The sequence below is a fragment of the Rhinoraja longicauda genome, chromosome 12, assembly GCF_053455715.1.
Source record: "Rhinoraja longicauda isolate Sanriku21f chromosome 12, sRhiLon1.1, whole genome shotgun sequence".
Lineage (NCBI taxonomy): Eukaryota > Metazoa > Chordata > Chondrichthyes > Rajiformes > Arhynchobatidae > Rhinoraja > Rhinoraja longicauda.
Window position 1 is genome coordinate 22,263,223 of NC_135964.1, and position 12,840 is coordinate 22,276,062.

Sequence of the window (12,840 nt, forward strand, 5' to 3'; positions counted from 1 at the left end):
CCTCTAATACCTCCTCTTTGTTCTATAATGTTATTGTCCCCTCCCTAATATCTCCAAGCTCAAGGATCTGCTGCACAACAAATAAGTTTCTCAAAGCTAAATTATCCAGGTGGAAATCTTTTTGAAGCTGTTGTATTTGTTACCTAATTGGGTTTTTCAGTGTTGGGAGAAGGGTGTAAATGGAAGGAATATTTACCCACTGGGTGAAATATATTGTGTCCTGACGGAACTTAACAGGATGGATGTAGAGAGGATGTCTTATCATATCATATCATATATATACAGCCGGAAACAGGCCTTTTCGGCCCTCCAAGTATAAAATGAGGGGTAACTTATTTCTGGCATAAGGAGCTGTGGACTTTTTATTCCCTTAAAGGTTGCGAATCTTTAGACGTGTCTTCCTTAGGCCTGTGGAAAAAGAGATATTGAATATTTTTAGCACAGAGGTAGAACAATTTTTTGATAAGTTAGGTTACCCTTGGTAGACGTGAATGCAAAATTACAGTAATTGAGTCATGATTTTGTTAAATGGTGGAGCAGGCTTATGGGCCATGAGTAGGCTGCCTGGCCCCTAATTCACATTCTTGTGTCTGTCAATGTTTCCTTTTTAGAGATTTGTTGGGCCAATAGATTGCTCTACAACCTGTAATTTTACAGTGGTTGCCCACATGTGTAAATTTAGGTTTAGGTTTATTATTGTAAGGTACAGTAAAAAGCTTTGTTTTGCATGCTCTCCAATCAGATCAGATATACAATACATAATTGCAATCAAATTAAGTACAATTGATAGGGCAAAGGGATAGATACAAGGTGCAGAATATAGTTCTTGGCATTGTAACACATCAGTTCCATAGACAACGTCCACTGTCCGCAATGGATAGAGGTGAATTGGAGCTAATGGAAGGAGCGTTCAGAAGCCTGAAAACAGGGGAAGAAGCTGTTCCTGAGTGTGGTGATGTGCACTTTCAGTTATTTCATTGAGATGGCCAGATGTCGAGGAGTTTGGTTAGAAACATGCCAGTTCTGCCACACCTCTGCTTCAGGATGCCGAGAGATTTGTGTCAGATCAGCCAGCTGGAGTCAGTGGGATATCTAAAACCTTGTTATCTGGTTACCCGCCAAGGTAAATGTTAAGAATGCAGTCGGCAGTCATTCCCTTCATGATGGAAGATGCACCTGAGTTTAAAACTATGTTGGAAGGGACTCTAAAGAGGTCTGGTTCCTCCTTTATTGTCTCCTGCACTCTGCACCCACATGCTTCTTTCTGCAAATCACCAGACAACCCTCCTGTGGCTGGTTGTGACTACTGTGCCTGCCATGAGTGGCTGGTGTAGGGGTCTAGGAGAGACATAATGGGCTTATACACTGACTCGCAGACATTTAGACAGCCCGGGACTCGCCTGGATTGGGAACCGCTCCAGTAGATTGAACATGTGGGCGAACCAGACTTTGAAAATGGTGCCAAAACATGGCGCCTGCATGTGTTAAAATGCAAAAAGAATTTCACTGTGCAGTTGCCCATGTAATAAATAAAGCACCATTGTACTATTAGACTGGCAGAAGAAAACAATAGCAAGTGTGAGTGATCCGACCCCTTGAAACAAAGTACACACCAAAGTATATTTGTGGAAATGGCACTTTATTTGTTTACATGTAAGGGACTCTTCAAAGAATTAAAATAATTAAATTAACTATGAATTTGTGGCAACCTGGTTTTATTTTCCCTTACTATGAAGACTTTCCCTTTTTAATATTAAGAAAATTTAAATATTTATTTCCATAAAGTAGAAATTGCAGTTGGGTGTTTCTCTTCAACATACTGGATAGTTCAAGCTTTGAATGGAGGCAAATGTTAGTTAACTGGAATGCATAGGCTACACGAAGAGAATCTCTTCAGCCCCATCAGAAGGTCATAACCGTGGCCCCTCTCACAGGTTGTTCTGCACTTTCCCCACAGATAGATGGAAATGTAAGCTTGAACAGGAATTTGAGATGAGTGCCATCCATGTGCCCAGTGCAGCAGCCATGGCTTGGCACTGTTTGATGTCTGTTTGTTACTTGCCATGCATAGCAGCCCACAGGGCAAACAGATTGGCTTAGTTGCAAAGGCCCACGAAGCATTAAATGTGTTCCATCATTGGAAAAGATTCCAGCCAAAGTGCCTGGGAGCATCTTGCTTCTTGCCTGGAAGTTGTAAATATGTGGTGAACAAAGCAGAAAAAGACAAAAAGCAACTTGAGGAGATGGATCTTTATCTGAAAAGTGGAATGCAACTTGGGCTAACTCCAGTTTATAATCTTTCCGCACACAATATAGTTTGTTCCTGGGCGATTTGACAAAATGTACTTTCTTCCGCAAAGCTGAAACCTTTAGATAAGGAAGTCGATGTGTGTTTCTGCAACAAGCTTGTAGAGTAACAAATTTTCTGTGTAAGCAATCGTCCCATTCTATTTTTTGACAGTGAGGAATCTCTTTTCATTAAACAAGCATTGATTTGAATACTTTTTGTAGGGGACAAATAATGGCTTTGCCATCAAGTGAGTGTCGTCTTATTTGTGTGTTTTGCTCATGACTCCTGCTGTGAGAAGAGATGGTATAGTCAGAAGTAAAATGTACTGAGAAATGCTTTGGATGATCAGCATCTCTTCCCATTTGATATAATTGGTGTTTACTTCACTGAGATAAAGTTTATCTCATATTATCGTAAATCAGCATTGAAAACAAATCTTTTACAATGTGCTTTGAATCGGAAAGCAATCAGTGATAAGTGATTTTGTAAAAGACGATAGTAATCTGGTGTATTCTTCAATAACAAAAACTTTTAAAACAGTTTATTGAAGCTCTTATTCATTATGGTAACTTCTGAATACAGGTAATTTTATCTACCTGTTGTGTTGCTGCAGGTAAGAATGTCATTGTTCTGTTTTGGCATATATGACAATAAACCACTCTTGACTCAAAATGATTGAACTGCTCAGCAGATCAGGCAGCATCAGGGGGAGAGAATTCTCCCTCCTGGACCTCTTTGGGTCTTCTGCTTCTTATGTTGCTCCAACCATTCCCCAGTGTGATGGAAGAACTGCAAGCCATGTGCCAATTAGGCATGGAACAACCTTCAGAACTTAATATTAAGTTGAACGATGTCAGGAAACCTCTCTTGTTCCATACAATTGTGACTGTACTGCTTGTTTAGGTTTAACTTTCATTTTTTTTCTCTTGTACTTTGTTCCAGTTGCTGATTTTTAAAGTAGTTCTACATTTATCGGTTATTTGGACAACTTTGGTTTGCACCCTTTCACAGAAATTCCCATCTGTCTGTTCCATCTTTCCTTTTCTGCAACCTGAAAACATGTTTATCTTCTCACTATTCCAGTTCTGATGAAGAGTTCCTGAGCAGATTAATGCTCTTCCCTGGGTCTTCCCTTCTTGATCTGTTGATCATTTCCTGCACTCTGATTTTGATTTTGAATTCCCAGCATCTGAAGTTCTTTGTGCCAAGTAATTCTAACAGGCCAACTTCAATCCTGGTACAATAAATTGCTTTAATTTCATTGTTTTAATTTTAATAAATTTTTTAAAAAATTGAAGATAAACCAGATATAAATGCCATTATGTAAGGTACGATTTTATAACATGGAATGTTCTCAGAGAACTCGGCTTTCTTTTTCTGAAAAATTCTAATTGATCACACTGTTGCTATTTCATGCAATATTGGTTATCTTTCAACGAAGATATTGCATTGCGTATTAAGATGGCCATCTTTTGTACAATACATTTCTTTTTTTTTTTACATATAGCCCAAAGATAAAGTTAAGTACAAACAAGGTTCCTGGGGGCAGATTTCTTATCGTTCTATTATTGATCAATTGGAACAGCATCATTAAATTTTCAGGGTCTTTTAAATTATTTTCATTTCTGGTTTATTTCATTTAATTTTATTAGATAATGTTTCCCCATCATGTGAGGCAGAGATGCCCAGAAAAAAAAGATTAAATACTCCTTCAGTTACAATTGGAAGACTTTTATTATAGTTTAAACTTCTCGTTATGACCTGGCTGATTATTGTTGCATGTACTCTAAAGGTTGTCTTGGGAGATTAACTTTTTTTTTCATAAGGCTCACTGGGTAAGTAAAATCAAGCTACATATTGCAAAGGATACCTGGTACCTGTGACCATCCGCAATGAGTTTAGGAGCATTGAACCAAAGAGAAACTTCAGCAGAAATTAAAACATTGAACAGACCTTGTGGGATTTAGCCTTCCACCTAATGTGACTGCTCAGGGTCTCTTTCTGCCTCCATTTTATATGGGCTAAAGACAGAGGGCTAATCTCAGTGACCTTTTGTACTCCAAGTCAGGGTGCATGTTTCAGACTGTGACAAGATCCCAGACAACCTAGTGTAGAGGCTCCATCCCCAGATTACACTTGACCTGTAAAAACCAAGGATGGAGTCTCCTTAAAGGACACAAAATGCTGGAGTAACTCAGCGGCTCAGGAGCATCTGTGGACAACGTGGGGAGGTGACCTTTTGGGTCGAGACTCTTCTTCAGACTGGAGTCTCGTATTCTGTCAAAGCTATCATGAGTAGTAACTATTTGTAAATGTCCTTACCAAGGTTGTACACTTTGTAGTATTTTTTTAATGAGTTATGTTAAAAGATTGTAAGCTAATTAAAAGCACTAACCTTGAAAAACTATTTTGCTTTAATTGAACATTTGAAAGAGCTTCCTTTGCCTTGCAATTTGCAGGACTTTAATCCCCAATGAAATCAATGAAATTTCAAAGCTGGTGCCAGAGCTGGTGCAATGCTGGGGAATCCCAGTGAGACAGGGCTCCACATAGAGTCCAGTGACAGATGGAACAGCATCTGTCACTCAGTAAGTACCAGACTCAGAGCATGTGCAGGTAAATCCCATTCTTCTGTTCCAAAGGCTGCATCAGAAGGGAGTTGCTGGCCAAAGCCTGCCAAATTTGACCCTTTGTTCATGATTTAAAATAGAGAGAGACGCAGCATGTCTCTTCAGTCCACCATGCATGCCGACCATCGATTACCTGTACACTAATTCTATGTTATCCAATTTTTCGATCATATACACAAGGGGCAATTTACAAAAGCCAATTAACCTACAAACCTGCACGTCTTTGGAGTGTGGGAGGAAACCAGAGCACCCGGAGAAAACGCATGCGGTCACAGGGAGAACATATAAACTCTGCACAGAAAGCACCCAAGGTCAGGATTGAACCCGGCTCTCTGGCACTGTGAGGGTAACGCTACCGCTGTGCTACGATGCCACCCTCTGATCAGATTGTTCTCAGATTATTCTATCGCTGTTTCTTAATCGATATGTAGATACTTCTACTAAAGAGGGAGACAACTCTGGACCTTTTATTGTAAAATGAGGATGGGCGACTGAAGTGAGGGTGGGGCAGCACTTCAGAACTAGAGGCCATAATTCTACAATTTCTAATAAAAATTAAAGCAAAAGATGGCACTGCTCCACAAATTGAAATCCTAAATTGGGGCAAGGCAAACTTTGAAGGCGTGAGACAGGAGCTTCAAAGGTTGATTGGAAAAGGTTGTTTGCGAGTAAAGGAATGGCTGGCAAGTGGCATTTCAATTTGTTTATTATTATCACGTGTATTAAAATGTGGTGAAATGCTTTGTTTGCATGCTGTCCAGTCAATTCATACCATATGCAAGTACAATCATGTCGTACAACAGGTAGGACGAGAGAGAAAATACCAGAGTGTATTAAGCCTGACCAAGTGTGTCCTTGGACATTGTGGGAACTATACATTAGGGGCAATTTACAAAGGTTAATTAACTCACATAACCGCACATCTTTGGGATGTGAGAGGAAACCGGAGCACCCGGAAGAAACCCACATGATCACAAGGAGAATATGCAAACTCTACACAGACAGCATCCGAGGTCAGGATCGAACCCGGGTCTCTGGCGTTGAGGCAGCAGCTGTGCCACTGTGTGGCCCTGACAATAATGCAATAGTGCCATAGAGAGTTACAATAGTGTTACGACATTTTAGTGTCATAGTTACAAAGCGCATTGTGTGAAGCTGTTCGTGAATCTGGCAGGGCTTGCCTTCAATCTTTTGTATGTTCTACCCAATGAGAGTGGGGAGAAGAGGGAATGACCAGAGTGTAAATGATTCTTGATTGCATACGCATCATCTGTGGGAGGCTTTTAAGCAGTGACAGGATTGATCAAAGTCAGCATGGATTTGTGAAGGGGAAATCACGCTTGACTAATCTGGAATTTTTTGAGGATATAACAAGTAGAGTGGATGAGGGAGAGCCAGTGGGTGTGGTGTATCTGGATTTTCAAAAAGCCTTTGACAAGGTCCCACACAAGAGATTTGTGTGCAAAATTAGAGCACGTGATATTGGGGGTAGGGTATTGGCATGGATAGAGAACTGGTTGGCAGACAGGAAGCAAAGACTAGGAATTAACGGGTCCTTTTCAGAATGGCAGGCAGTGACTAGTGGGGTGCCGCAAGGCTCGGTGCTGGGACCCCAGTTATTTACAATATATATTAACGATTTAGACGTGGGAATTAAATGTAACATCTCAAGTTCGCGGATGACACAAAACTGGGTGGCAATGTGGGATGCGATGAGGATACTGCGAGGCTGCAGGGTGACTTGGATAGGTTGGGTATGTGTGCAGATGCATGGCAGATGCAGTATAATGTGGATAAATGTGACATTATCCACTTTGGTGGCAAGAAATGGAAGGCAGATTATTATCTGAATGGTGTCAGATTAGGAAAAGGGGAGGTGCAATGAGGCCTGGGTGTGCTTGTACCTCAGTCACTGAAAGGAAGCATGCAGGTACAGCAGGCACTGAAGAAAACTAATGGCATGTTGGTAGCTGGAGTAACTCAGCGGGACAGGCAGCATCTCTGGAGAGAAGGAATGGGTGATGTTTCGGGTCGAGACCCTTCTTCAACCTTAATTGCGAGAGGATTTGAGCTTAGGAGCAAGGAGGTCCTAATGCCATTGAACAGGGCCCTGGTGAGACCGCACCTGGAGGATTGTGTGCAATTTGCGTCTCCTGATTTGAGGAAGGACATTATTGCTATTGAGGGAGTGCAGTGTAGGTTCACCAGGTTAATTCCCAGGATGGCGGGATTGACATATGATGAAAGAATGGGTCGACTGGGCTTGTACACACTGGAATTTAGACGGATGAGAGGGAATGTTACAGAAACATATAAAATCCTTAAGGGTTTGGACAGGCAAGATGCAAGAAAAATGTTCTCGATGTTGGGGGTGTCCGGAACCAGGGGTCACAGTTTAAGAACAAGGGGTAGGCCATTTAGGACTGAGATGAGGAAAAACTTCTTCACACAGACAGTTGTGAATCTGTGGAATTCTCTGCCACAGAAGGTAGTGGAGGCTGGAAGTTTTCAAGAGAGAGTTAGATTTAGCTTTTAGGGCTAAAGGAATCAAGGGATATGGGGAAAAAGCAGGAACGCAATACTGATTTTAGATGATCAGCCATGATCATATTGAATGACGGTGCTGGCTCAAAGGGCCGAACAGCGTACTCCAGCACCTAGTTCCCTATGTTTCTAAAAGTGAGTTCAGGTGATGTTCAGGGTCAGCATATTCTTGTTGGAGTGAAGGGCAGTGCTAGCAGAAATAGGCAACCCTGGTTCATGAGGAGTATTGAGGTTTTCACCAGGAAACACAAAGGAGCCGTGTGTCAGGAGTAGACGGGTAGGGTGTAGAAGTACACCAAAGAAAGACATCAAGGTTTCAAGGTCAGTTTATTGTCACATATACCAGTTACAGTGAAATTTGAGTTACCATACCGCCATACTAAGTGAAAAGCAACAAGACACACAACCACATAAAAGTTAACATAAACATCCACCACATTCCTCACTGTGATGGAAGGCAATAAAGTTCAAACTTCTTCCTCTTTGTGCTCCCGCATTCGGGACAGTAAAACCATCCGCAATGGGGGCGATCACAGCTCCCGTGGCCGAAGCTCCCGTCGGGGTGATCGGAGCTCCCACGTCGGGGCAGTTGAAACTATCTCAATGGCATGGAGCTCCCGAATCGGCCTCTTCTTACCTGAGACCACAGGCTTCACGATGTTAAAGTCCACAGGCTTTGATCCCCGGAAGATCAAATGGAGGACATGAGATGGCTTTGGCAGATAAAGTAAAGGAAAATCCTAAGAGATTCTATAAATGCAAAATGTTAATTAACTAGGGAGAGAATAGGGTCTCTAGTAGATTGATGTCATCAGGAGCCACAGGTCTTAAAGGATATTTCTTCTAATGAGCATAAAGGTGGACAAATCCCTGAAGCCAGACCAAGTGCATCCTTGGACATTGTGCACAGCTGGAGAAAAAAAACTGCTGAGTTCCTGGCAGAGATATTTGCATGATGGTTAGCTACAGGTGAAGTACAGAAGACCTATTTCTCCACTGTCATGTCGCTTTATTCCCCCACCCCCCTCATTGTCCCCTTCTACCCATTCCCTCCCTCTGGTTTTACAGTTCACACCTCTTCTCTCTTTATCTCACACCCTTTTGTCTCCTTTTCATATCTCGCCTTTATCCACCCATCTGGCCATCAAACCCTCCTCACCTGTGTCCGCATCACTTTCCAGGCATTGTCCTGCCCCCACCTATTCTCTACCTTTCTCCCTTTCCCACTGCAATCAGTGCAAAGAATGCTTCCAGCCTGCGATGTCACCTATCCATTCCTTCCCCCTGAGAGGCTGAGTTTCTCCAGCACATTGTGTTTTAGGCATTATCCATCCTCCCGTGTAGCTAATAAATGTTCAAAACTCTCTACCAAGGGCTCAGAATCTCCTCTTGCTTCCCATAACATCCCAGGAATCACTTCATTAAAGTCAACATTCAGTCACAAATAATGCCAAGTGTTTTATTTTTTCACCATGTGCCTTGGGCCTCATTACACTACAGGGAAAATGTTCTGTTTAAATTCAATTCTGCTAAAATCCTTACGGCAGGTTTCTACAAGATAGGATAAAAATAGAGCAATTCTGTCCACGCATGTGTTTTATATCCTTGATGCATTCCGTCCAAAGAGTAACATGACAGTACCCTAATAAGCTGCCAAAAAGCAAATTAAGCCACATTTGTAAACAACTGAGATGAATGCAATGATCCCGCGTTTAAGGAATCAAATATGTTGTTGAAATGTTTCAAAATTACAATTTCCTTTATGCAGTATTTCTGAATATTTTTAGTTTGGTGTAGAGATACAGTGTGGAAACAAGCCCTTCGGCCCACCAAGTCCACATCAATCGTCGATCACCTGTACACTAGCTCCATATTATCCTAGTTTTGCATCCTACACACTAGAGGGGCACTTTAGAGTGGTCAATTAACCTACAAACCTGCACGTCCTTGGGGATGTGGGAAGAAACCGGAGCAGTCAATGAAATCCATGCAGTCACAGGGAAAACGTACAAACACCGCACAGACAGCACCTGATGTCCGGATCAAACCCGGATCTCTGGCACTGCGAGGCAGCGGCTGATGCTTACATTCCACCGGCTGTATCCCATGATTAAAATTTAGTGCAGCATTTTATATAAATGTGTGTGTGTGTCTGTGTAGATATATATGTGTGTGTATATATGTGTGTAGATAATATACACACACACATATATTAAATAGGACATTGTGTAATTGAATAAAAATGTAGCATGCTGTCGTACCAAGTTAAGTTTATTAGAAACCTGGTTAATCGATTACAAAAGAATGCGTGCCATAATTAGCTCCCAGTAATTTGCCCGTATGTACTTCATTTGGGGGGGGGGGAAATTGCAGTTTGTTTTGCAATACATGTTGGTTGCACACCTGCTGTTTTGTGCCTTACACAGAAGTGTTTGAATAAATAATGAGTTGCAGCCTGCATGCACGCATTGCAGCTAAGTTTCACGATTTTGGTTCGTAAAAGTGACTTATTTGGTTGCTAGACAATTTAGCAAGTGCGCTGCTGTTCAACAAAAAGGTGACTATCATGAATAAAACTCATGTTTAATTTATGAAGGTCATAATTTTTTTTTCAATGGATAAATTATTAAATACCGTGTCACACTGTGCACACAGCAATTCTTTAATAGATACAAGGCACATAGCGTTGAGAGGGAGCAGTGTGCTGCTGTAAGTATTTGAACCACTCATGTTGCCTAGCTGCTAAGCACCGAACTATGGAAAGCATTAATATGTGCATTTCGTCCAACTCCAAGATCTGAGCTTTGCCTAATTCAAAAAGAATAAAAGAGTCTCCCAGCCTGTATTAGCATTTATTGTGTCAGTTCATTGATTGACTCCATTTGCACTTCACGTTGCCTCAGCAAGGCCACCAGCATAATCAAGGACCAGTCTCGCCCCGGCCACCCCCTCTTCTCCCCTTTCACATCAGGCAAATGGTATAGAAACTTGAAAACACATATCTCCAGATTCAGGGGCGGTTTCTTCCTCCCTGTTATTAGGCAACTGAATGGTCCTCTCTTCAGTTAACGTGCGGTCCTGACCTCTCATCTGCCTCATTGGAGATCATTGAACTATCTTTAATCAGACTTTATCTTGCATAAAATGGTGTAACCTTTATCTTTTATCTGTGCTCTGTGGACACCTTGATTGTATTCATGTATAGTCTTTTTTTTACTGGACAGCACACAAACAAAAGCTTTTCACTGTTCCTTGGTACATGTGACAATACTAAACTATACTAAACATTAATAATGCACTTGCATTCTTATAGTGTCATTCACAATAAAAGATGACTGGGCTAAATTTATTCCTTGTACATCATTTCTGATTATTCCCTAATTGCTGTGTTTGTGGAGGTCATGTGCGTAGATTGATTGGCTCATCTTTTATTGTACACTATTTATGTGACTGAAGCAGTTCATTGGTAGTTAAGTGTTTTGGGATGTCCTGGGATTGCAAAAGGTTCAATATAAATTTAAGCCTGTTTATTCTCCTTTTCTCTATTGTCTCAAAGGACTGAATGATTATAGTCAAATGTCTCAAAGGACTGAATGATTATAAATTTGTCAAATAATACATAATGAACATTATTTACATTGGACATCCTTGCAACTTGGAATGTTGGGAGGAGTGCTGCAATATTTAGACAATGAAATCCTGTTCTTTGTTCACTATACCTGTCCCACCAGTAAATGTAGCACATAGATTCGACTGCACAGCTCTTTTAAAATGTCTATTAATGAGTTATTTAATAATCGATTTTCAGTGTCATAAAAAAGCACATTGATTTCCTGTTATCAGTGGTTAAAAAGATCTTTTTTGTCCCATTTGTTGAAATCCACAGGCTATGTTCTGAAGGCTAAAATTACTGATTGTTCTAATCTCGGTGCAAATCATTAAATTACTGCTTTGAAAGGGTAAAATTATAACCAGAGGCAAAGTAAACTTCTCATTCTGGAGGAGGGGTGCAAATGTTACTTTTAACTTTGGGGACTCACTGTTATGTTGATTCATCATAACTCAACTGTTATGTTGATTCTCGTACAATTTATTTGACTTGGGGACAGTGCATTAACCTTAATTTTAGGGTGTATTGGGTGGAGGCAAACAGGTGGGTCATATGGATGATTGACCCATCAGTTCCTGACTCCTCCTTGGCCAGCCCCATTATGATCTACGCAGAGGAGACTTGTGCCATCATCTGAAATGGGAAGTAATGTCCAACATTCAATGAAACAACAATTAAATAAGCAAACCATGCTAATACCATTGTTTTACCATTTTTTCCAGTGGTTCTGCTAGACACAACAGCTGCACTTGGAGAACTTGGATGGAAAGCATACCCATTAAATGGGGTGAGTTTGCAAATGTGTTTAATTTACTTTATGCTTCGAACTGGTAAGCCACAAATGGTAGCTTAATTAACAAAAAAAAACAGAATTTCACACTTGGGAATGTGGTTGTTTTGGGGTTTTGTGTAGATTATACAAATGCTTTTTCATGCGGAATTAACATGTTACATAATTATTCAAGATCAAATATGGTGATAGCTCTAAAATGATTAACCCAAGAACCTTGGATTAAACTATATTATAAATGGCATAGCGCAAGATCTGAGAGCAATGTGTTTTTTTATAAACTGATATTTCACCCTTCAGTAATTAAATGATCAGTACTCAGAGCATCTTAGTACTGTACGTTGCAAATATAATTGTCATTGTTAGGTTTACCTACTTCGTTATTGCTACTGTAAAAGTGCCTTGAAATGACAGAATAGCGATAAATTCCACAGTGTTGGACTACTGATGCATTTCCACTGAGATCAGTCCCGAAAGTGGTCTGGTACAATATTGTCAAGTAATAATCTGACAAATCCACCATCCTCGGCCCTAAATACAGGTTTTACTTTCCTCCTGGAAGCTTCAGCGTGACAGCATGTGAATACAATTTTTAGCACCAATAAATTGATGGAACGATGCAGTAAGCATTGTGTTAAAGATTAAGCACGTTACAGTATGTTCAAATTATGTCACATCTGACACCACCTGTCACTCAATTGATCTATCTGTTCCCCTTTGCAGACACTTTGTCCTTCTCACTGCTCGCTTTCCCACATAGATTTGTGTTGTCAGCTTGTATTATGCATTGTCCTTTCATTTAAGTCATTTAGCCAGGTAGTTCTGTTGCTCGGGTATGATGCTGATCTTGGATGCTCTCAGTGTGGAGTTTACACGTTATCTCCATGACTGCATGTATTTCTCCTGGGTACCCTATTTTCCTGCCATATTGTAAAGGTTTAATAAGTTAATTGGCTACTGTGATTCATTCCATGTT

The 12,840-nt window shown here is 40.7% G+C and overlaps 1 protein-coding gene across 1 annotated transcript in view; it reads left to right on the top strand.

The window, feature by feature from the left end:
• epha6 (eph receptor A6) overlaps positions 1–12,840 on the top strand; it is a 450,797-nt gene that overhangs the window by 33,220 nt on the left and 404,737 nt on the right. Inside the window, exon 2 of the mRNA XM_078409157.1 lies at positions 11,797–11,861. Within this exon, the coding sequence (XP_078265283.1) occupies positions 11,797–11,861 (65 nt within the window). The remainder of the gene's footprint in view (positions 1–11,796; positions 11,862–12,840) is intronic.